Raw genomic sequence first — 25000 nt, 5'->3', positions numbered from 1 at the left:
AGAACAAGTTCTCATTTACAACTGCGACCTGGCCAAGATAAAGCAAAGCAGTGTGACAAAAACAACAACACAGAGTTACACATGGGTTAGACAAACATACAGTCAATAACACAATAGAAAAATCTATGTACAGTGTGTGCAAATGTAGTAAGATTAGGGAGGTAAGGCAATAAATAGGCCATAGTGTCACGTTCCTGACCTATTTATGTTAGTTGTTATGTGTGTTAGTTGGTCAGGACGTGAGGTTGGGTGGGCATTCTATGTTTTCTGTTTCTGTGTTGGTTTTGGGTTACCTGGTATGGCTCTTAATTAGAGGCAGGTGTTTGGCGTTCCTCTAATTAAGAGTCATATTTAGGTAGGCGTTGTCACAGTGTTCGTTGTGGGTGATTGTCTCCTGTGTCAGTATGCATGTTCGTGCCACACGGGACTGTAGCGTTTGTTTGTTTCGTTTCGTTTCGATGTCGTCTGTTTCCTGTACGTAAGTTTATGTTTAGTTATGTAAGTTTATGTTCAGGTTTCGTCAACGTCGTTTTCTTGTTTTGTAGTTTTGAAAGTGTTTTGTTTCGTTTCGTGTTGCCATCGTATTCATAATAAAGATGGCTTATTTCCCAAATGCTGCGTTTTGGTCTGAAGATCCTTCTCTCCTCACCTCATCCAAGGATGAGGAGAGCACCAGCCGTTACACATAGTGGCGAAATAATTACAATTTATCCATAAGTCTAAATATTCCTGTTATATTGCACAACCTTCAACGTTATGTCATAATACATAATTACGTAAAATTCTGGCAAATTAGTTCGCAACGAGCCAGGCGGCCCAAACTGTTGCATATACCCTGACTCTGCGTGCAATGAACACAAGAGAAGTGACACAATTTCACCTGGTTAATATTGCCTGCTAACCTGGATTTCTTTTAGCTAAATATGCAGGTTTAAAAATATATACTTCTGTGTATTGATTTTAAGAAAGGCATTGATGTTTATAGTTAGGTACAGTCGTGCAACGATTGTGCTTTTTTCGCAAATGCGCTTTTGTTAAATCATTCCCCGTTTGGCGAAGTTGGCTGTCTTTGTTAGGAAGAAATAGACTTCACACAGTTCGCAACGAGCCAGGCGGCCCAAACTGCTGCATATACCCTGACTCTGTTGCAAGAGAAGTGACACAATTTCGCTAGTTAAAAGAAATTCATGTTAGCAGGCAATATTAACTAAATATGCAGGTTTAAAAAATATATACATGTGTATTGATTTTAAGAAAGGCATTGATGTTTATGGTTAGGTACACGTTGGAGCAACGACAGTCCTTTTTTGCGAATACGCACCGCATCGATTATATGCAAAGCAGGACACGCTAGATAAACTAGTAATATCATCAACCATGTGTAGTTAACTAGTGATTATGATTGATTGATTGTTTTTTATAAGATAAGTGTAATGCTAGCTAGCAACTTACCTTGGATTCTTACTGCATTCGCATCACAGGCAGGCTGCTCGTGGAGTGCAATGTAAGGCTGGTGATTAGAGCGTTGGATTAGTTAACCGTAAGGTTGCAAGATTGAATCCCCGAGCTGACAAGGTAAAAATCTGTCGTTCTGCCCCTGAACAAGTCAGTTAACCCACCGTTCCTAGGCCGTCATTGAAAATAAGAATGTGTTCTTAACTGACTTGCCTAGTTAAATAAAGGTGTAAAAAAAAAAAAAGTCAAATCGGTGTCCAAAAATACCGATTCCGATTGTTATGAAAACTTGAAATCAGCCCGAATTAATCGGCCATTCCGATTAATCGGTCGACCTCTAATACAGAATGGTGTCGTCTGCGTAGAGATGGATCAGAGAATCACCAGCAGCAAGAGCGACATCATTGATATATACAGAGAAAAGAGTCGACCCGAGAATTGAACCCTGTGGCACCCCCATTTAGACTGCCAGAGGTCCGGACAACAAGCCCTCCGATTTGACACACTGAACTATCAGAGAAGTAGTTGGTGAACCAGGCGAGGAAATCATTTGAGATACCAAGGCTGTTGAGTCTGCCGATAAGAATGTGGTGATTGACAGAGTCGAAAGCCTTGGCCAGGTTCAATGAATAGCGCTGCACAGTAATGTCTCTTATCGATGGCGGTTATGATATCGTTTAGGACCTTGAGTGTGGCTGAGGTGCACCCATGACCAGCTCTGAAACCAGATTGCATAGCGGAGAAGGTACGATGGGATTCGAAATGGTCGGTAATCTGTTTGTTAACTTGGTTTTCGAAGACCTTAGAAAGGAAGGGTAGGATAGATATAGGTCTGTAGCAGTTTGGGTCTAGAGTGTCTCACCCCTTTTGAAGAGGGGGATGATTGCGGCAGCTTTCCAATCTTTGGGAATCTCAGACGATACGAAAGAAAGGTTGAACAGGCTAGTAATATTTTTTAGTTTTTTATTTAACCTTTATTTAACCAGATAGGGGTTGGAACAACTGCGGAAGATAATTTTAGAAAGAGAGGGCCCAGATTGTCTAGCCCAGCTGATTTATAGGGGCCCAGATTTTACAGCTCTTTCAGAACATCAGCTATCTGGATTTGGGTGAAGGAGAAGCGGGGGGTGGCTTGGGCAGGTTGCTGCAGGGGGTGCAAAGCTGTTGGCCGGGATAGGGGTAGCCAGGTGGAAAGCATGCCGCCCGTATAAAAATGCTTTTTGAAATTTATTGGTGGTGACAGAGTTTCCTAGCCTCGGTGCAGTGGGCAGCTGGGAGGAGGTGCTCTCTGCGATCTTGATATAACGTGCTGCATGATTTACCACTGTCCTGTTGACGGAATGCCGATCCTTATTAATAAACCAATTAGGCACATTTGGGCTATTTTTTGTTTGTATTTTCTTGTACCAGATCTAATCTGTTATATTCTCCTACGTTCATTTCACATTTCCACAAACTTCAAAGTGTTTCCTTTCAAATGGTATCAAGAATATGCAAACTAGAGTTTGTCAAATATATTGTTCATGTTCTTTTATACAGTAATTATTATTCCACATGTTCTAACCTGGGATTTGAACTCACAACCTCTTGGTTCGAGGCACTCTGATCTTCCTGATACTTCCTGTCCGTGTCAGGAATCAGTTCATCTGACAATTCTCTTATCATTGATTTTATGGACTTATTTCAGCAATTGAAGGGCTTTCTGTCTAGTTGTCTAATGTTGGTGGGGTATGTTAACCTGTTTAAACACCAAGTTAGTCATAGGCTACCCAATTTCAAAATAGGCCATCATCAATGTCAATCGCGAATGATAATTCTTTACGTTTCACCAGTGAAACAGCCAAACTGCATCTCCATGACAATCATTTGATTGATATCAATCAGTTTCATGGGAATAGGCATTTATATATTTTTGAATCCCTGTTTTGTGAGTGAATCAGAGCAGATGGTGTCAGAATATTAGCCTTTCTTGCATTTTGTTTCAATCAGAGAATACTTCCTGCCTGAGGGGTGCGCTCTGTTGTGGTTTTGGCGCATGAGATTTCCTTTTTGACTGTTCAGCTTCAGCTAATTATCCTAAAATGTCATTAGAAATGCGGTGGTGTTTTTGGTGGAACAGTGGTGTTATAGTTCTATGTTATAGGCCTACCATGCTATGGTGTTATAGTTCTATGTTATAGGCCTCCCATGCTATGGTGTTATAGTTCTATGTTATAGGCCTACCACGCTATGGTGTTATAGTTCTATGTTATAGGCCTCCCATGCTACGGTGTTATAGTTCTATGTTATAGGCCTACCATGCTATGGTGTTATAGTTCTATGGTATAGGCCTACCATGCTATGATGTTATAGTTCTATGTTATAGGCCTCCCATGCTATGGTGTTATAGTTCTATGTTATAGGCCTCCCATGCTATGGTGTTATAGTTCTATGTTATAGGCCTACCATGCTATGGTGTTATAGTTCTATGTTATAGGCCTCCCATGCTATGGTGTTATAGTTCTATGTTATAGGCCTACCATGCTATGGTGTTATAGTTCTATGTTATAGGCCTACCACGCTATGGTGTTATAGTTCTATGTTATAGGCCTCCCATGCTACGGTGTTATAGTTCTATGTTATAGGCCTACCATGCTATGGTGTTATAGTTCTATGGTATAGGCCTACCATGCTATGATGTTATAGTTCTATGTTATAGGCCTCCCATGCTATGGTGTTATAGTTCTATGTTATAGGCCTCCCATGCTATGGTGTTATAGTTCTATGTTATAGGCCTACCATGCTATGGTGTTATAGTTCTATGTTATAGGCCTCCCATGCTATGGTGTTATAGTTCTATGTTATAGGCCTCCCATGCTATGGTGTTATAGTTCTATGTTATGTAAAATAATAATTCATCATTATGTGATCTTGCAAGACATTGATTCAGCTTTGATCTAACGTTACTTAACCAGCACCATGGTGAGAAGCGATAATCTTCTATTTGTAATAAAAAAATACTTTTAAGCGATTGGAGAGGCCTTCGTGGTGCTGAAAGGACAACGCCAGGATCACGCAATGATGTTAAAGAAAGTTGAACCATTCGGCCAGTTCAGGAATAAACAACTATAATTTGCAGTATATCCTAATAGGCTGACCAATACGTGGTCTAGCTATTTGTAGGCTACAGCCTAATGTAAATACACATACATATAGCTTAATATCATTGCACTGTGCGCGAAGAGAGCTTAATTGCGAGTAGGCATTTCATTGTATTTGTGTCGCCTACACATTGTATCATAAATCAACTTTGATTTGATTAGCTTTGAACACATGTGTCACGTTCCTGACCTTATTTCCTTTGTTTTGTCTTTGTTTAGTTGGTCAGGACGTGAGCTGGGTGGGCATTCTATATTATGTGTTTCTATGTTGGGTTCTTTTCAATTAGCCTGATATGGTTCTCAATCAGGGGCAGGTGTTTTACGTTTCCTCTGATTGAGAACCATATTAAGGTAGGCTGTTCACACTGTTTGTATGTGGGTGATTGTTGCTGTGTCTGTGTTTGTTGCACCACACGGTACTGTTTCGTTTCGTTTCATTTCGTTCTTTCCTGTTCGTGCGTTCATTGTTATATGTTCTCAAGTTCTGGTCTGTTTACGTTATTTTGTTGTTTTGTCATTCATCAAGTGTGCTTCGTGTTCGTTTTTCTTTAAATAAATCATTATGTCTTCATACCTCGCTGCATATTGGGTCCGATCCTTGCTCCTCCTCTGACGAGGAGGAGAACGACCGTTACAACATGGCTACAATGTACCCCTACAATGTACCCCTACAATGTACCCCTACAATGTACCCCTACAATGTACCCCTACAATGTACCCCTACAATGTACCCTATTACAGAATAAAAGAGAGGGGAACTATCAATTCATAGAATTTATTTGCATAGATTAAACACGCTATCAAATCAATTGACCACCAAGTGAGCATAAATCATTACTACCGCAGGAAAAACAGCCTTTGCTTGTGGTTGTATTAAGCATCTCAATAAACTATAAACTATAACTTAAAGGCATTATTACCTTCCCATTGGCCACCCTGACATACCAAGCTAGAGCAGTGTCTCAACCAATAGCCATTGTAGGCTAAATGTCCCAAGCAGGCAGACAGTAACTTGCAGAGAGGGCCAGGCTCCTTGGGCTCTGCGGTGGCCGTTCTGGTTTGGGTGTCCTCGGCAGAATGGTGTCGCCGTAACCAAATGGCCACATGTCGTTCTGGATTCCACTGAGGGGGAGGGGGGGGGGGGGGGGGGGGGCCGTGGAGTTTTATGAACATCAAGGCAGACACACACGTTGAGTTTTGATAATTTTTTTCAACTTTCTGATTGGCTAAAGTGGTCAAGCCTCCGATGGGTCTCCGCAGTGCACACGTGTAACCTATGGTTCTTCATCATTCTCATCACCACCAGAGAGAAGACAAAGAAAACCCCATTGACCTACCCCATTGACCTACCTCATTGACCTACCCCATTGTCCTACCCCATTGACCTACCCCATTGACCTACCTCATTGACCTACCCCATTGACCTACCCCATTGTCCTACCCCATTGACCTACCCCAATGTCCTACCTCATTGACCTACCCCATTGATCTACCCCATTGACCTACCCCTTTGCTCTACCCCGTTGACCTACCTCTTTGACCTACCTCATTGACCTACCCCATTTACCTACCCCATTGTCTTACCCCATTGACCTACCCCATTGACCTACCCCATTGACCTACCCCATTGACCTACCCCATTGTCCTACCCCAATGACCTACCCCGTTGACCTACCCCATTGACCTACCCCATTGACCTACCCCATTGACCTACCCCATTGACCTACCCCAATGACCTACCCCATTGACCTACCCCATTGTTCTACCCCATTGTCCTACCCCATTGACCTACCCCATTGTTCTACCCCATTGACCTACCTCATTTACCTACCTCATTTACCTACCTCATTGACCTACCCCATTGTCCTACCCCATTGTCCTACCTCATTGTCCTACCTCATTGACCTACCCCATTGACCTACCCCATTGACCTACCCCATTGACCTACCCCATTGACCTACCTCATTTACCTACCTCATTGACCTACCCCATTGACCTACCCCATTGACCTACCTCATTGACCTACCTCATTGACCTACTCCATTGTTCTACCCCATTGACCTACCTCATTGACCTACCTCATTGACCTACCCCATTGACCTACCCCATTGACCTACCCCATTGACCTACCCTTAGGTTGCTCTACATATTGATTTGTTTTGTCATTCTGTCGTTTTTCATGGAGTTTTAGTGGTAATTAAATATAATTGATTTAGAATTTATCAGAATATATTTTACAAAAATAGTTTTACCAGCTCAAAATAAGTCAATAGTTTCAACCAGGTCCAAAATGTTTTAAGTGACGGAGCTCCTCTGAGCTCTGGCAGCACTATACCCCTGAAAGTAAGAAAGAAAAATCCCAGTCAACTTTGTACCAGTTCACCACAGAAAACAAGTTTCTCCTTTGGTTACCATGTAAATGTCTTCAAATCTTTATTCCTGTAGCTTTGCTTGCCGGTACTCTGTGAACGTGAACATGAGCTGTTAGCCTACTGGTAGCAGCTTTGAGACTTGGTACTATGTCCATTAGTCAAAAAACTAAACTAAATCCATGTTCATTATTCTTTCTTTAAGAAAATAAAACAAGAACTGCAGAAAATACATTTAAAAATGTCTTCACAAAAATGATATCCACAACAGTGGTTAGCCCTAGATCATTATCTAACCATCCTACATCTGCCTATCTTCCCTCCCCCTTCTCTGCCTCTCTCCTCTCTCCCTTCCCCCTTCTCTGCCTCTCTCCTCTCTCCCCTCCTCCTTCTCTACCTCTCTCCCCTCCTCATTCTCTACCTCTCTCCTCTCTCAGCTCCTCCTTCTCTACCTCTCTCCCCTCCTCCTTCTCTACCTCTCTCCCTTCCTCCTTCTCTACCCCTCTCCTCTCTCCCCTCCTCCTTCTCTACCTCTCTCCCCTCCACATTCTCTGCCTCTCTCCTCTCTCCCCTTCTCCTTCTCTACCTCTCTCCCCTCCACATTCTCTGCCTCTCTCCTCTCTCCCCTCCTCATTCTCTACCTCTCTCCTCTCTCCCCTCCTCCTTCTCTACCTCTCTCCCCTCCTCCTTCTCTACCTCTCTCCCTTCCTCCTTCTCTACCCCTCTCCTCTCTCCCCTCCCCCTTCTCTGCCTCTCCCCACCTCCTTCTCTGCCTCTCTCCCCTCCCCCTTCTCTGCCTCTCTCAGCTCCCCCTTATCTGCCTCTCTCCCCTCCCACTTCTCTGCCTCTCTCCCTACCTCCTTCTCTGCCTCTCTCCCCTCCTCCCTTCTTCTGCCTCTCTCCATACCTCCTTCTCTGTCTCTCTCCCCTCCCCTTCTCTGCCTCTCTCCTCTCCCCCTTCTCTGCCTCTCTCCATACCTCCTTCTCTGTCTCTCTCCCCTCCCCTTCTCTGCCTCTCTCCTCTCCCCCTTCTCTGCCTCTCTCCCTACCTCCTTCTCTGCCTCTCTCCCCTCCTCCCTTCTTCTGCCTCTCTCCCTACCTCCTTCTCTGTCTCTCTCCCCTCCCCTTCTCTGCCTCTCTCCCTACCTCCTCCCCTGCCTCTCTCCCCTCCCCTTCTCTGCCTCTCTCCTCTCCCCCTTCTCTGCCTCTCTCCCCTCCCCCTTCTCTGCCTCTCCCCACCTCCTTCTCTGTCTCTCTCCCCTCCTCCCTTCTCTGCCTCTCTCCCTACCTCCTCCCCTGCCTCTCTCCCCTCCCCTTCTCTGCCTCTCTCCTCTCCCCCTTCTCTGCCTCTCTCCTCTCCTCCTTCTCTGCCTCTCCCCACCTCCTTCTCTGCCTCTCTCCCCTCCTCCCTTCTTCTGCCTCTCTCCCTACCTCCTTCTCTGCCTCTCTCCCCTCCTCCCTTCTTCTGCCTCTCTCCCTACCTCCTTCTCTGCCTCTCTCCCCTCCTCATTCTCTGCCTCTCTCCCCACCCCCTTCTCTGCTTCTCCCTCTACTCATTCTGTCTCTTCTGTCCATCTCCTATCCCTCTTTACTCACAACACAATCTCCTCCTTCCCCTCCTCCTCTTCTTCATTTCCCTCCTCTCTCTTCCTTCTTATCCACACAACTCATCTTTAGCACCCTCTTCTCCCTCCTCTCCTCCTTCTCTTCCTCCTCTCCTCCTTCTCTCCTCCTTCTCTTCCTCCTCTCCTCCTTCTCTCCCTCCTCTCCATCCTCTCATCCTTATATTCCTCCTCTCCTCCTTCTCTCCCTCCTCTCCCTTCTCTCATCCTTCTCTCCCTCCTCTCCCTACTCATCTTCTCCCTCTCCTCCCTCCTCTCATCCTTCTCCCTCTCCTCCCTCCTCTCCTCCTTCTCTCCCTCCTCTCCCTCCTCTCATCCTTCTCCCTCTCCTCCCTCCTCTCATCCTTCTCTCTCTCCTCTCCCTCCTCTCATCCTCCTCTCCCCCCTCTACTCCTTCTCTCCCTCCTCTCCCTCCTCTCATCCTTCTCTCCCTCCTCTACTCCTTCTCTCCCTCCTCTACTCCTCTCATCCTTCTCTCCCTCCTCTCCTCCTTAGCTCCCTCTCCTCCCTCCTCTCATCCTTCTCCCTCTCCTCCCTCCTCTCCTCCTTCTCTCCCTCCTCTCCCTCCTCTCATCCTTCTCCCTCTCCTCCCTCCTCTCATCCTTCTCTCTCTCCTCTCCCTCCTCTCATACTTCTCTCCCCCCTCTACTCCTTCTCTCCCTCCTCTCCCTCCTCTCATCCTTCTCTCCCTCCTCTACTCCTTCTCTCCCCCCTCTACTCCTTCTCTCCCTCCTCTCCCTCCTCTCATCCTTCTCTCCCTCCTCTACTCCTTCTCTCCCTCCTCTACTCCTCTCATCCTTCTCTCCCTCCTCTCCTCCTTATCTCCCTCCTCTCCCTCCTCTCATCCTTCTCTCCCTCCTCTCATCCTTCTCTCCCTCCTTCTCTCCCTTCTCTCCCTCCTCTCATCCTTCTCTCCCTCTTCTCGTCCTTCTCTCCCTCTTCTCATCCTTCTCTCCCTCCTCTCCCACCTCTCATCCTTCTCTCCCTCCTCTCATCCTTCTCTCCTCTCCTCCTTATCTCCCTCCTCTCTTCCTTCTCTCCCTCCTCTCTTCCTTCTCTCCCTCCTCTCCTCCTTCTCTCCGTCCTCTCATCCTTCTCTCCATCCTCTCATCCTTCTCTCCCTCCTCTCATCATGCTCGCCCTCCTCTCCTCCTCTCCCTCCTCTCCTCCTTCTCTCCCTCCTCTCATCCTCTCCCTCCTCTCATCCTTCTCTCCCTCTTCTCGTCCTTCTCTTCCTCTTCTCATCCTTCTCACCCTCCTCTCCCTCCTCTACATCTCCTCTCCCTCCTCTCATCCTTCTCTCCCTCCTCTCCCTCCTCTCATCCTTCTCTCCCTCCTCTACTCCTTCTCTCCCCCCTCTACTCCTTCTCTCCCTCCTCTCCCTCCTCTCATCCTTCTCTCCCTCCTCTACTCCTTCTCTCCCTCCTCTCCCTCCTCTCATCCTTCTCTCCCTCCTCTCATCCTTCTCTCCCTCCTTCTCTCCCTTCTCTCCCTCCTTCTCTCCCTTCTCTCCCTCCTCTCATCCTTCTCTCCCTCTTCTCGTCCTTCTCTTCCTCTTCTCATCCTTCTCTCCCTCCTCTCCCACCTCTCATCCTTCTCTCCCTCCTCTCATCCTTCTCTCCCTCCTCTCATCCTTATCTCCCTCCTCTCTTCCTTCTCTCCCTCCTCTCCTCCTTCTCTCCGTCCTCTCATCCTTCTCTCCCTCCTCTCATCCTTCTCTCCCTCCTCTCATCATGCTCTCCCTCCTCTCCTCCTCTCCCTCCTCTCCTCCTTCTCTCCCTCCTCTCATCCTCTCCCTCCTCTCATCCTTCTCTCCCTCTTCTCGTCCTTCTCTTCCTCTTCTCATCCTTCTCACCCTCCTCTCCCTCCTCTACATCTCCTCTCCCTCCTCTCATCCTTCTCTCCCTCCTCTCCCTCCTCTCATCCTTCTCTCCCTCCTCTCATCCTTCTCTCCCTCCTCTCATCCTTCTCTCCCTCTTCTCGTCCTTCTCTTCCTCTTCTCATCCTTCTCTCCCTCCTCTCCCACCTCTCATCCTTCTCTCCCTCCTCTCATCCTTCTCTCCCTCCTCTCATCCTTCTCTCCGTCCAGCCTGGCTAGGATGTGAAGAATGTTCTGATTGAAGTCATCTGGCTGGTCAGCAAATACATAGTGACCTCCTCCCCTTATCACCTGGAGAGAGAGAGAAATATTTATTTTCCCTTTTGTACTTTAAATAATAATAAATAAATAATTTGCACATAGTTACAACACTGTACATACCGTAGCCATAATTTGACATTTGAAATGTCTCTATTCCTTTGAAACTTTTGTCAGTGTAATGTTTACTGTTCATTTGTAATTGTTAATTTCACTTTTGTTTATTATCTATTTCACTTGCTTTGGCAATATAAACATATGTTTCCCATGTCAATAAAACCCTTTGAATTGAATTGAAAGAGCAATAATCAACCGTCAAAGCAGAACAAACTGCATACTATTAAGAGATCGCTATAGATGGAAGGAAAGTGTTGTGTAAACCTAACAGAAAACAATTAGCTTACAACAAATTCAATCCCTTAACAGTATATTTGACCTCTCAGCTTCCCTATAAAATCGAAACATTTCAACAAGACAACCGTAGAAAATGAACAACAATGACAAATGGTTTGATGAATCAATTCAATTCAATTAAAAAACACAAAAACCTAAGAAAGAAATGGAGGAACCTGTCCAACCAAAAACACAGAGAGACCCAGAAAACTTGAGCCTTCACTGTTGTGAATCACTAAAAGAATACAGAAATACACTACGGAAAAAGAAGGAACAGCACGTCAGAAATCAGCTCAATGTAATTAATGAATCCATAGAATCCAACCACTTCTGGGAAAATTGGAAAACACTAAACAAACAACAACACAAAGAGTTATCTATCCAAAACAGAGATGTGTGGATAAACCACTTCTCCAATCTTTTTGGCTCTATAACAAAGAACAAACAGCAAAAACATATACATGATCAAATACAAATCTTAGAATCAACTATTAAAGACTACCAGAACCCACTGGATTCTCCAACTACATTGAATGAACTACAGGACAAAATACAAACCCTCCAACCCAAAAAGGCCTGTGGTGTTAAAACCTCTTCTGGCTGCAGGGTGAATAATGAAAAAACTGGAAAATATGCGCACATTTTCAAACGGCCTCTTAAGAAATTTTTGATCTTACAATATGCATATATTTACTACTATTGGATAGAAAACAGTCTATAGTTTCTAAAAACGTTTGAATTATTTCTCTAAGTTGAACAGAACTATTTTTACAGACCATTTCCTATCCAGAATTGAGATTTCCAAATGCGATGTCTCTCTTTAAGACCTTGTCTATAAAAGGTCATGTCACTTAGGACCGTAGAAACACGTCACACGCCTTCATCTGGGTGCAATGCGGAAGTGAGAGAAAAAAGCAGTCGAATATCTCTTCCAGGGGCTGAACACAACATCTTCTAGTGAGACCTGCGCAGTTAAATTTTTTTTCTGGGCGCGAGGTAGAACCTGGACTCGGCTCCTGGAATACGCTCGTTAAAGGTGAATATGACCTCTGGCTACGATATTATTTGATACATGTCACAAAATCATCCTAAAGTATGTTTTTTCAATATACTTTAATTATATTATTGCAATTTATTCTGGACTTTAGACGTGATGCTTTGGAAGAATTTTTTGAAGAAAGAGAGATTAGCGCCGCACGGCCATTGTGCTTGCTAACCCAAGAGGGAAATAGTTCGTTCTGGAACCCAACTAAAGACTGTACTGGACAATGGACCCCGTTACAACATTCTGATGGAAGATCAACAAAGATAAGGACCCAATTTGGGATGCTTTTTAATATATCTGTCGAACTGTGCTATGCTAGCGTTTGACTAGAATCAATGCTGCCGTGTGCTAGCTAATGTTGTAAGCTAATATAACGATATATTGTGTTTTCGCTGTAAAACACTTCAAAAATCGGAAATATTGGCTCTATTCACACGATCTTTGTCTTTCATTAGCTATCCACCATATGTTTTTCTGAAATGTTTTATGAGGTGTAATTAGTAGTTGACGTTGGTGTCTGTATTTTCTCTGGCTACTCCCGTGCGATTTCAGACTGTAGCTATGATGTAGCTATGATGGGAGCAGTAATGTAAAACTGATTTATAGCTAAAATATGCACATTTTATGAACAAAACATAGATTTATTGTGTAACATGTTATAGGACTGTCATCTGAGGTAGTTTTTTCTAGGTTGTTTAGGTTGGTTCTAGGTTAGTTAGGTTGGCTTGTGCATGCTACTTGAATCATACTTGTGCTGCTGCTACATGTCTGTCCACTTTTTTATTTGGTGGTGAGCTAACATAAATATATGTGGTGTTTTCTCTGTAAAACATTTAAAAAATCGGACATGTTGGCTGGATTGACAAGATGTTTATCTTTCAAATGAGGTATTGGACTTGTTAATGTGTGAAAGTTAAATATTTTTAAAAAATAGATTTTGAATTTCGCGCCCTGCAATAGAGCTGGATGTTGTCATAAGTGTACCGATATCGGGACAGCCCGCCTAACAGGTTAATGGTATCCTAAATTAAATGATAAAATATACAGACCACAAATTCCAATTGGGTATACTTAAACTCTTTAACATCATCCTCAGCTCTGGAACATTCCCAAATGGATGGAACCAAGGACTGATCACCCCAATCCACAAAAGTAGAGACAAATCTGACCCCAATAACTACCGTGGGATATGCGTCAACAGCAACCTTGGTGAAATCCTCTGTATTATCATTAACAGCAGACTCGTACATTTGTGCGGTTAAAGTTGGCAAAAACAACCACACACATTATTTTCCAAAGAGCCGTGGGGTGAGACGGATGCACCTTAAGCCCCACCATCTTCAACATATATATCAACGAATTGGCGCGGGCACTAGAACAGTCTGCAGCACCCGGTCTCACCCTACTAGAATCCGAAGTCAAATGTCTACTGTTTGCTGATGATCTGGTGCTTCTGTCACCAACCAAGGAGGGCCTACAGCAGCACCTAGATCTTCTGCACAGATTCTGTCAGACCTGGGCCCTGACAATAAATCTCAGTAAGACCAAAATAATCGTGTTCCAAAAAAGGTCCAGTCACCAGGACCACAAATTCCATCTAGACACCGCTGCCCTAGAGCACACAAAAAACTATTCATACCTCGGCCTAAACATCAGCACCACAGGTAACTTCCACAAAGCTGTGAACGACCTGAGAGACAAGGCAAGAAGGGCCTTCTATGCCATCAAAAGGAACATAAATTTCAACATACCAATTAGGATCTGGCTAAAAATACTTGAATCAGTCATAGAGCCCATTGCCCTTTATGGTTGTGAGGTCTGGGGTCCGCTCACCAACCAAGATTTCACAAAATGGGACAAACACCAAATTGAGACTCTGCATGCAGAATTCTGCAAAAATATCCTCCGTGTACAACGTAGAACACCAAATAATGCATGCAGAGCAGAATTAGGCCGATACCCACTAATTATCAAAATCCAGAAAAGAGCCGTTAAATTCTACAACCACCTAAAAGGAAGCGATTCCCGAACCTTCCATAACAAAGCCATCACCTACAGAGAGATGAACCTGGAGAAGAGTCCCCTAAGCAAGCTGGTCCTAGGGCTCTGTTCACAAACACAAACACACCCCACAGAGCCCCAGGACAACAGCACAATTAGACCCAACCAAATCATGAGAAAACAAAAAGATAATTACTTGACACATTGGAAAGAATTAACAAAAAAAACAGAGCAAACTAGAATGCTATTTGGCCCTAAACAGAGAGTACACAGTGGCAGAATACCTGACCACTGTGACTGACCCAAACTTAAGGAAAGCTTTGACTATGTACAGACTCAGTGAGCATAGCCTTGCTATTGAGAAAGGCCGCCGTAGGCAGACATGGCTCTCAAGAGAAGACAGGCTATGTGCACACTGCCCACAAAATGAGGTGGAAACTGAGCTGCACTTCCTAACCTCCTGCCCAATGTATGACCATATTAGAGAGACATGTTTCCCTCAGATTACACAGATCCACAAAGAATTTGAAAACAAATCCAATTTTGATAAACTCCCATATCTACTGGGAGAAATTCCACAGTGTGCCATCACAGCAGCAAGATTTGTGACCTGTTGCCACAAGAAAAGGTCAACCAGTGAAGAACAAACACCATTGTAAATACAACCCATATTTATGCTTATTTATTTTAACTTGTGTGCTTTAACCATTTGTGCATTGTTACAACACTGTATATATATAATATAACATTTGTAATGTCTTTATTGTTTTGAAACTTCTGTATGTGTAATGTTTACTGTTAATTTGTATTGTTTATTTCACTTTTGTATAATATCTACCTCACTTGCTTTGGCAATGTTAACACATGTTTCCCATGCCAATAAAGCCCCTTGAATTGAATTGAATTGAGAGAGAACTAGGGTGGTGTGGGAGAGAGAGAGAGAGAACTAGGGTGATGTGGGAGAGAGAGAGAACGAGGGTGGTGTGGGAGAGAGAGAGAGAGAACTAGGGTGGTGTGGGAGAGAGAGAGAACTAGGGTGATGTGGGAGAGAGAGAGAGAGAACTAGGGTGGTGTGGGAGAGAGAGAGAGAACGAGGGTGGTGTGGGAGAGAGAGAGAGCACGAGGGTGGTGTGGGAGAGAGAGAGAACGAGGGTGGTGTGGGAGAGAGAGAGAGAGAACTAGGGTGATGTGGGAGATAGAGAGAGAACTAGGGTGGTGTGGGAGAGAGAGAGAGAACTAGGGTGGTGTAGGACAGAGAGAGAGAGAGAACTAGGGTGGTGGGAGAGAGAGAGAGAGAACTAGGGTGGTTTAGGACAGAGAGAGAGAGAACTAGGGTGGTGTGGGAGAGAGAGAGAACTAGGGTGGTGTGGGAGAGAGAGAGAGAACTAGGGTGGTGTGGGAGAGAGAGGGAACTAGGGTGGTGTGGGAGAGAGAGAAAGAACTAGGGTGGTGTGGGACAGAGAGAGAACTAGGGTGATGTGGGAGAGAGAGAGAACTAGGGTGATGTGGGAGAGAGAGAGGACGAGGGTGGTGTGGGAGAGAGAGAGAGAACTAGGGTGGTGTGGGAGAGAGAGAGAACTAGGGTGGTGTGGGAGAGAGAGAGAGAACTAGGGTGGTGTGGGAGAGAGAGAGAATGAGGGTGGTGTGGGAGAGAGAGAGAACGAGGGTGGTGTGGGAGAGAGAGAGAACTAGGGTGATGTGGGAGAGGGAGAGAACTAGGGTGGTGTGGGAGAGAGAGAGAGAACTAGGGTGGTGTGGGAGAGAGAGAGAACTAGGGTGGTGTGGGACAGAGAGAGAACTAGGGTGATGTGGGAGAGAGAGAGAACTAGGGTGATGTGGGAGAGAGAGAGAACGAGGGTGGTGTGGGAGAGAGAGAGAGAACTAGGGTGGTGTGGGAGAGAGAGAGAACTAGGGTGGTGTGGGAGAGAGAGAGAACTAGGGTGGTGTGGGAGAGAGAGAGAGAATGAGGGTGGTGTGGGAGAGAGAGAGAATGAGGGTGGTGTGGGAGAGAGAGAGAACTAGGGTGATGTGGGAGAGGGAGAGAACTAGGGTGGTGTGGGAGAGAGAGAGAGAACTAGGGTGGTGTGGGAGAGAGAGAGAACTAGGGTGGTGTGGGACAGAGAGAGAGAACTAGGGTGGTGTGGGAGAGAGAGGGAACTAGGGTAGTGTGGGAGAGAGAGAGAAGTAGGGTGGTGTGGGAGAGAGAGAGAACTAGGGTGGTTTAGGACAGAGATAGAGAGAGATCTAGGGTGGTGTGGGAGAGAGAGAGAACTAGGGTGGTGTGGGAGAGAGAGAGAGAACTGGGGTGGTGTGGGAGAGAGAGGGAACTAGGGTGGTGTGGGACAGAGAGAGAACTAGGGTGGTGTGGGAGAGAGAGAGAGAACTAGGGTGGTGTGGGAGAGAGAGGGAACTAGGGTGGTGTGGGAGAGAGAGAGAGAACTAGGGTGGTGTGGGAGAGAGAGAGAACTAGGGTGGTGTGGGACAGAGAGAGAGAGAGAGAACTAGGGTGGTGTGGGACAGAGAGAGAGAGAGAGAGAACTAGGGTGGTGTGGGAGAGAGAGAGAGAACTAGGGTGGTGTGGGACAGAGAGAGAACTAGGGTGGTGTGGGAGAGAGAGAGGGAACTAGGGTGGTGTGGGAGAGAGAGAGAGAACGAGGGTGGTGTGGGAGAGAGAGAGAACTAGGGTGGTGTGGGAGAGAGAGAGAGAACTAGGGTGGTGTGGGACAGAGAGAACTAGGGTGGTGTGGGAGAGAGAGAGAACTAGGGTGGTGTGGGAGAGAGAGAGAGAACTAGGGTGGTGTGGGAGAGAGAGAAAGAACTAGGGTGATGTGGGACAGAGAGAGAGAGAGGACTAGGGTGGTGTGGGAGAGAGAGAGAGAACTGGGGTGGTGTGGGAGAGAGAGAGAGAGAACTAGGGTGGTGTGGGACAGAGAGAGAGAGAGAGAGAACTAGGGTGGTGTGGGAGAGAGAGAGAGAACTAGGGTGGTGTGGGACAGAGAGAGAGAGAGAGAACTAGGGTGGTGTGGGACAGAGAGAGAACTAGGGTGGTGTGGGAGAGAGAGAGAACTAGGGTGGTGTGGGACAGAGAGAGAACTAGGGTGGTGTGGGAGGGAGAGAGAACTAGGGTGGTGTGGGAGGGAGAGAGAACTAGGGTGGTGTGGGAGGGAGAGAGAACTAGGGTGGTGTGGGAGAGAGAGAGAACTAGGGTGGTGTGGGAGAGAGGGAGAGAGAGAGAGAGAACTAGGGTGGTGTGGGAGAGAGAGAGAACTAGGATGGTGTGGGAGAGAGAGAGAACTAGGATGGTGTGGGAGAGAGAGAGAGAACTAGGGTGGTGTGGGAGAGAGAGGGAACTAGGGTGGTGTGGGACAGAGAGAGAACTAGGGTGGTGTGGGACAGAGAGAGAGAGAACTAGGGTGGTGTGGGAGAGAGAGAGAACTAGGGTGGTGTGGGAGAGAGAGAGAGAGAACTAGGGTGGTGTGGGAGAGAGAGAGAACTAGGGTGGTGTGGGAGAGAGAGACAGACGGAGAGGGACACTTGACATCCCAGAAAACGACAGTACGTCCTGTTTTGTGATTGACCTTTCCATTTCATAACACTTTCAGAGAACTTGCTACAAGGATCATCAACTCACCATGATGTCCACATCTCGTCTGGTTTTCTGGAGAGTGTATCCCGAGTCACTGTCGATGCTGGATCGGGATCCATAGATGATGGATATGGGAATGTCGGGTCGGATCTGTACGATACGATCTAGCATCGGTCTCTTAGCCCAGCCATATGGTACCGTCATGTTCTTAAACGCTGCTTCACCACTATGGAGCGAGAACGGGTGTTAGAGAGAGAGAGTGTGTGTGTGTGTGTGTGTGTGTGTGTGTGTGTGTGTGTGTGTGTGTGTGTGTGTGTGTGTGTGTGTGTGTGTGTGTGTGTGTGTGTGTGTGTGTGTGTGTGTGTGTGTGTGTGTGTGTGTGTGTGTGTGCCTACCTGGGTGTCTGTGCATTGAGATGGTAGATGTAGTCTGATACAGTGTTGTCATCAAACACTGAAGAGTACTTCTGTTTAAAATCTGACCTGATGGTCTGGACCAACATAGGACCTGAGAGAGTAAGAGAGGGAGGGAGGAGGAATGGAGAGAGGGGGGAGGAGGAATGGAGAGCGGAATGGAGAGAGGGAGGGAGGAGGAATGGAGAGAGGGGGGAGGAGGAATGGAGAGCGGAATGGAGAGAGGGAGGGAGGAGGAATGGAGAGAGGGGGGAGGAGGAATGGAGAGCGGAATGGAGAGAGGGAGGGAGGAGGAATGGAGAGAGGGGGGAGGAGGAATGGAGAGAGGAATGGAGAGAGAGAGGGAGGAGGAATGGAGAGAGGGAGGGAGGAGGAATGGAGAGAGGGAGGTAGGAGGAATGGAGAGAGAGAGGTAGGAGGAATGGAGAGAGAGGGGGAGGAGGAATGGAGAGAGGGAGGAGGAATGGAGAGAGGGGAGGGAGGAGGAATGTAGAGAGGGATGGAGGGGGAATGGAGAGGGGGGAGGAGGGATGGAGAGAGAGGGAGGAAGGGAGAGAAAAGTCCACGAATTAGCACCTTTCATGTTGTAACATCTTGCAAGTCTTTCAACTTGTGTGTTCTTCAAAGTAGCCACACTTTGCCTTGATGACAGCTTTGCACACTCTTGGTATTCTCTCAACCAGCTTCATGGGGTAGTCACCTGGAATGCATTTCAGTTAACAGGTGTGCCTTGTTAAAAGTTAATTTGTGGACTTTCTTTCCTTCTTAACGCGTTTGAGCCCATCCGTTGTGTTGTTAAGTTAAGGGTGGTATACAGAAGATAGCCCTATTTGGTAAAAGACCAAGTCCATATTTTGACAAGAACAACTCAAATAAGCAAAGAGAAACGACAGTCCATCATTACTTTAAGACATGAAGGTCAGCCAATCCGGAAAATTTCAAGAACTTTGAATGTTTCTTCAAGTGCAGTCACAAAAGCCATCAAGAGCTATGAAGAAAGTGGCTCTCATGAGGACCGCCACAGGAATGGAAGATCCAGAGTTACCTCTGCTGCAGAGGATAAGTTCATTAGAGTTACCAGCCTTGTAGTGTATCCATGATGAAACTGGTTCTCATGAGGACCGCCACAGGAAAGGAAGACCCAGAGTTACCTCTGCTGCAGAGGATAAGTTCATTAGAGTTAACTGCACCTCAGATTGCAGCCCAAATAAATGCTTCACAGAGTTCAAGTAACAAACACATCTCAACCTCAACTGTTCAGAGGAGACAGTGTGAATCAGTCGTTCATGGTCGATTACTGCTAAGAAACCACTAATAAAGGACACCAATAAGAAGAAGAGACTTGCTTGGGCCAAGAAACACGAGCAACGAACATTAGACCGGTGGAAATCTGTCCTTTGGTCTGATGAGTCCAAATTTTAGATTTTTGGTTCCACTCGCCGTGTGTTTCTGAGACACAGAGTAGGTGAACGGATGATCTCCGCATGTGTGGTTCTCACCGTGAAGCATGGAGGAGGAGGTGTGATGGTGTGGGGGATGCTTTGCTGGTGACACTGTCAGTGATTTATTTAGAATTCAAGGCACACTTAACCAGCATGGCTACCACAGCATTCTGCAGTGATACGCCATCCCATCTGGTTTGTGCTCAGTGGGACTATCATTTGTTTTTCAACAGGACAATGACCCAACACACCTTCAGGCTATGTAAGGGCTATTTGACCAAGAAGGAGAGTGATGGAGTGCTGCGTCAGATGGCCTGGCCTCCACAATCACTCGACCTCAACCCAAATGAAATGGTTTGGGATGAGTTGGACTGCAGAGTGAAGGAAAAGCAGCCAACAAGTGCTCAGCATACGTGGGAACTCCTTCAAGACTGTTGGAAATGCATTCCAGGTGAAGATGGTTGAGAGAATGCCAAGTGTTCAAAGAAGTCATCAAGGCAAAGGGTGGCTTTGAAGAATCTAAAATATACAATATATTTAGATTTGTTTAACAATTTTTTGATTACTACATGAGTCTATATGTACCTATTTCATAGTTTTGATGTCTTCAGCATTATTCTACATGGTAGAAAATAGTAAAAATAAAGAAAAACCCTTGAATGAGTGGGTGTGTCCAACTTTTGACTGGTGCTGTGTATCATACCCAGTGGTCCAGCTAGTTTAAGTATATATATCGTACCCAGTGGTCCAGCCAGTCTTAGTATATATATCGTACCTGGTGGTCCAGCCAGTCTTAGTATATATATCGTACCCAGTGGTCCAGCCAGTCTTAGTATATATATCGTACCCAGTGGTCCAGCTAGTTTTAGTATATATATCGTACCCAGTGGTCCAGCCAGTCTTAGTATATATATCGTACCCGGTGGTCCAGCCAGTCTTAGTATATATATCGTACCCAGTGGTCCAGCCAGTCTTAGTATATATATCGTACCCGGTGGTCCAGCCAGTCTTAGTATATATATCGTACCCAGTGGTCCAGCCAGTTTAAGTATATATATCGTACCCAGTGGTCCAGCCAGTCTTAGTATATATATCGTACCCAGTGGTCCAGCCAGTCTTAGTATATATATCGTACCCAGTGGTCCAGCCAGTTTAAGTATATATATCGTACCCGGTGGTCCAGCCAGTTTAAGTATATATATCGTACCCGGTGGTCCAGCCAGTTTAAGTATATATATCGTACCCGGTGGTCCAGCCAGTTTAAGTATATATATCGTACCCGGTGGTCCAGCCAGTTTAAGTATATATATCGTACCCGGTGGTCCAGCCAGTTTAAGTATATATATCGTACCCGGTGGTCCAGCCAGTTTAAGTATATATATCGTACCCGGTGGTCCAGCTAGTTTAAGTATATATATCGTACCCGGTGGTCCAGCCAGTTTAAGTATATATATCGTACCCGGTGGTCCAGCCAGTCTTAGTATATATATCGTACCCAGTGGTCCAGCCAGTCTTAGTATATATATCGTACCCGGTGGTCCAGCCAGTCTTAGTATATATATCGTACCCGGTGGTCCAGCCAGTCTTAGTATATATATCGTACCCGGTGGTCCAGCCAGTTTAAGTATATATATCGTACCCGGTGGTCCAGCCAGTTTAAGTATATATATCGTACCCGGTGGTCCAGCCAGTTTAAGTATATATATCGTACCCGGTGGTCCAGCCAGTTTAAGTATATATATCGTACCCAGTGGTCCAGACAGTTTAAGTATATATATCGTACCCGGTGGTCCAGCCAGTTTAAGTATATATATCGTACCCAGTGGTCCAGCCAGTTTAAGTATATATATCGTACCCGGTGGTCCAGCCAGTCTTAGTATATATATCGTACCCAGTGGTCCAGCCAGTCTTAGTATATATATCGTACCCGGTGGTCCAGCCAGTCTTAGTATATATATCATACCCAGTGGTCCAGCCAGTCTTAGTATATATATCGTACCCGGTGGTCCAGCCAGTTTAAGTATATATATCGTACCCAGTGGTCCAGCCAGTCTTAGTATATATATCGTACCCGGTGGTCCAGCCAGTCTTAGTATATATATCGTACCCGGTGGTCCAGCCAGTCTTAGTATGTACAGTGCTTTCGGAAAGTATTCAGACCCTTTGACGTTTTTCACATTTTGTTACGTTACAGCCTTATTCTAAAATTGATTAAATGTTTTTTTCCATCATCAATCTACACACAATACCCCATAATGACATAGCAAAACACCTGTATTTGGAGAGTTTCTCCCATTCTTCTCTGCAGATCCTCTCAGGCTCTGTCAGGGTGGATGGGGAGTGTTGCTGCACAACTATTTTCAGGTCTCTCCAGAGATGTTCGATCAGGTTCAAGTCCGGGCTCTGTCTGGGCCACTCAAGGACATTCAGAGACTTGTCCCGATGCCACTCCTGCGTTGTCTTGGCTGGGTGCTTAGGGTCGTTGTCCTGTTGGAAGGTGAACCTTGCCCCCAGTCTGAGGTCCTGAGTGCTCTGGAGCAGGTTTTCATCAAGGATCTCTCTGTTCTTTGTTCCGTTCATCTTTCCCTAGATTCTGACTAGTCTTCCAGTCGCTGACGCTGAAAAACATCCCCACAGCATGATGCTGGCACTTTTTCCTCATGGTCTGAGAGTCCTTTAGGTGCCTTTTGGTAAACTCCAAGTGGGCAGTCATGTGCTTTTTACTGAGGAGTGGCTTCCGTCTGGCCATTCTACCATAAAGGCCTGATTGGTGGAGTGCTGCAGAGATGGTTGTCCTTCTGGAAGGTTCTCCCATCTCCACAGAGGAACCCTGGAGCTCTGTCAGAGTGACCATCGGTTTCTTGTTCACCTCCCTGACCAAGGCCCTTCTCCCCCGATTGCGCAGTTTGGCCAGGCGGCCAGCTCTAGGAAGAGTCTTGGTGGTTCCAAACTTCTTCCATTTAAGAATGATGGAGGCCACTGTGTTCTTGGGGACCTTCAATGCTGCAGACATTTTTTGGTACCCTTCCCCAGATCTGTGCCTCGACACAATCCTGTCTCGGAGCTCTACAGACAATTCCTTCGACCTCGTGGCTTGGTTTTTGCTCTGACATGCACTGTCAACTCTGGGACCTTATATAGACAGGTGTGTGCCTTTCCAAATCATGTCCAATCAGTTGAATTTACCACAGGTAAATCTAAGGATGAACAATGGAAACAGGATTCACCTGAGCTCAATTTCGAGTCTCATAGCAAAGAGTCTGAATACTTATGTAAATAAGGTATTTCTATTTTTATTTTTTTCATGCATTTGCAAAAATATTTTAAAAAACTGTTTTTGCTTTGTCATTATGGGGTATTGTGCTTAGATTGCTGAGGATTAAAAAAATATATATTTTTGAATAAGACTGTAACGTAACAAAATGTGGAAAAAGTCAAGGGGTCTGAATACTTTCCGAAGGACCATCTTACCCAGTGGTCCAGCCAGTCTTAGTGTTTATATCTTACCCAGTGGTCCAGCCAGTCTTAGTGTTTATATCTTACCCAGTGGTCCAGCCAGTCTTAGTGTTTATATCTTACCCAGTGGTCCAGTCTTAGTGTTTATATCTTACCCAGTGGTCCAGTCTTAGTGTTTATATCTTACCCAGTGGTCCAGCCAGTCTTAGTGTTTATATCTTACCCAGTGGTCCAGTCTTAGTGTTTATATCTTACCCAGTGGTCCAGCCAGTCTTAGTGTTTATATCTTACCCAGTGGTCCAGCCAGTCTTAGTGTTTATATCTTACCCAGTGGTCCAGCCAGTCTTAGTGTTTATATCTTACCTAGTGGTCCAGCCAGTCTTAGTGTTTATATCTTACCCAGTGGTCCAGCCAGTCTTAGTGTTTATATCTTACCCAGTGGTCCAGCCAGTCTTAGTGTTTATATCTTACCCAGTGGTCCAGCCAGTCTTAGTGTTTATATCTTACCCAGTGGTCCAGTCTTAGTGTTTATATCTTACCCAGTGGTCCAGTCTTAGTGTTTATATCTTACCCAGTGGTCCAGCCAGTCTTAGTGTTTATATCTTACCCAGTGGTCCAGTCTTAGTGTTTATATCTTACCCAGTGGTCCAGCCAGTCTTAGTGTTTATATCTTACCCAGTGGTCCAGCCAGTCTTAGTGTTTATATCTTACCCAGTGGTCCAGCCAGTCTTAGTGTTTATATCTTACCCAGTGGTCCAGCCAGTCTTAGTGTTTATATCTTACCCAGTGGTCCAGCCAGTCTTAGTGTTTATATCTTACCCAGTGGTCCAGCCAGTCTTAGTGTTTATATCTTACCCAGTGGTCCAGCCAGTCTTAGTGTTTATATCTTACCCAGTGGTCCAGCCAGTCTTAGTGTTTATATCTTACCCAGTGGTCCAGTCTTAGTGTTTATATCTTACCCAGTGGTCCAGCCAGTCTTAGTGTTTATATCTTACCCAGTGGTCCAGTCAGTCTTAGTGTTTATATCTTACCCAGTGGTCCAGCCAGTCTTAGTGTTTATATCTTACCCAGTGGTCCAGCCAGTCTTAGTGTTTATATCTTACCCAGTGGTCCAGCCAGTCTTAGTGTTTATATCTTACCCAGTGGTCCAGCCAGTCTTAGTGTTTATATCTTACCCAGTGGTCCAGCCAGTCTTAGTGTTTATATCTTACCCAGTGGTCCAGCCAGTCTTAGTGTTTATATCTTACCCAGTGGTCCAGTCTTAGTGTTTATATCTTACCCAGTGGTCCAGCCAGTCTTAGTGTTTATATCTTACCCAGTGGTCCAGCCAGTCTTAGTGTTTATATCTTACCCAGTGGTCCAGCCAGTCTTAGTGTTTATATCTTACCCAGTGGTCTAGTCTTAGTGTTTATATCTTACCCAGTGGTCCAGCCAGTCTTAGTGTTTATATCTTACCCAGTGGTCCAGCCAGTCTTAGTGTTTATATCTTACCCAGTGGTCCAGCCAGTCTTAGTGTTTATATCTTACCCAGTGGTCCAGTCTTAGTGTTTATATCTTACCCAGTGGTCCAGCCAGTCTTAGTGTTTATATCTTACCCAGTGGTCCAGCCAGTCTTAGTGTTTATATCTTACCCAGTGGTCCAGCCAGTCTTAGTGTTTATATCTTACCCAGTGGTCTAGTCTTAGTGTTTATATCTTACCCAGTGGTCCAGCCAGTCTTAGTGTAGCCAGGAGGTTGAAGGGACTCATGATGACTCCCATGGCTCTGATCCACACAGGGATAGACTTCTCCTGATCCATGCTCTCTGGGCGGGCCGGGAACCCCCATGGCTCCACCAGGATCAGGTGTTTTACCCTGTAAACACACACAGTGTGAACACACACACTGAGTGTACAAAACATTAAGAACACCTTCCTAACATAGAGTAGCACCTCCCCCTTT

At 45.7% G+C, this 25000-nt stretch overlaps 1 protein-coding gene and 1 long non-coding RNA gene across 2 annotated transcripts in view; both read right to left on the bottom strand.

Annotated features, from left to right (window-relative positions):
• Positions 1-5354: 5354 nt before the first annotated feature.
• Positions 5355-7886, bottom strand: LOC129830715 (uncharacterized). Its single transcript, XR_008755626.1, has 2 exons — positions 6848-7886; positions 5355-5717 (listed from the first exon to the last, which is right to left on the bottom strand). It is a non-coding gene; the product is annotated as an uncharacterized LOC129830715 (long non-coding RNA).
• A 2550-nt stretch (positions 7887-10436) lies between these two features.
• The window catches only part of LOC129830714 (1-acylglycerol-3-phosphate O-acyltransferase ABHD5-like), a 20397-nt gene continuing 5833 nt past the window's right edge, over positions 10437-25000 (bottom strand). Inside the window, exons 4-7 of the mRNA XM_055893357.1 lie at positions 24759-24913; positions 18144-18255; positions 17794-17974; positions 10437-10756 (exon numbers count right to left, since the gene is read on the bottom strand). Of these exons, the coding sequence (XP_055749332.1) occupies positions 10616-10756; positions 17794-17974; positions 18144-18255; positions 24759-24913 (589 nt within the window). The 3' untranslated portion in view covers positions 10437-10615. The remainder of the gene's footprint in view (positions 10757-17793; positions 17975-18143; positions 18256-24758; positions 24914-25000) is intronic.

Source organism: Salvelinus fontinalis, chromosome 32 (genome assembly GCF_029448725.1).
Source record: "Salvelinus fontinalis isolate EN_2023a chromosome 32, ASM2944872v1, whole genome shotgun sequence".
Lineage (NCBI taxonomy): Eukaryota > Metazoa > Chordata > Actinopteri > Salmoniformes > Salmonidae > Salvelinus > Salvelinus fontinalis.
The sequence above is the reverse complement of the archived record's forward strand: the minus strand, read 5'-3'. Positions and strand labels throughout refer to the sequence as shown.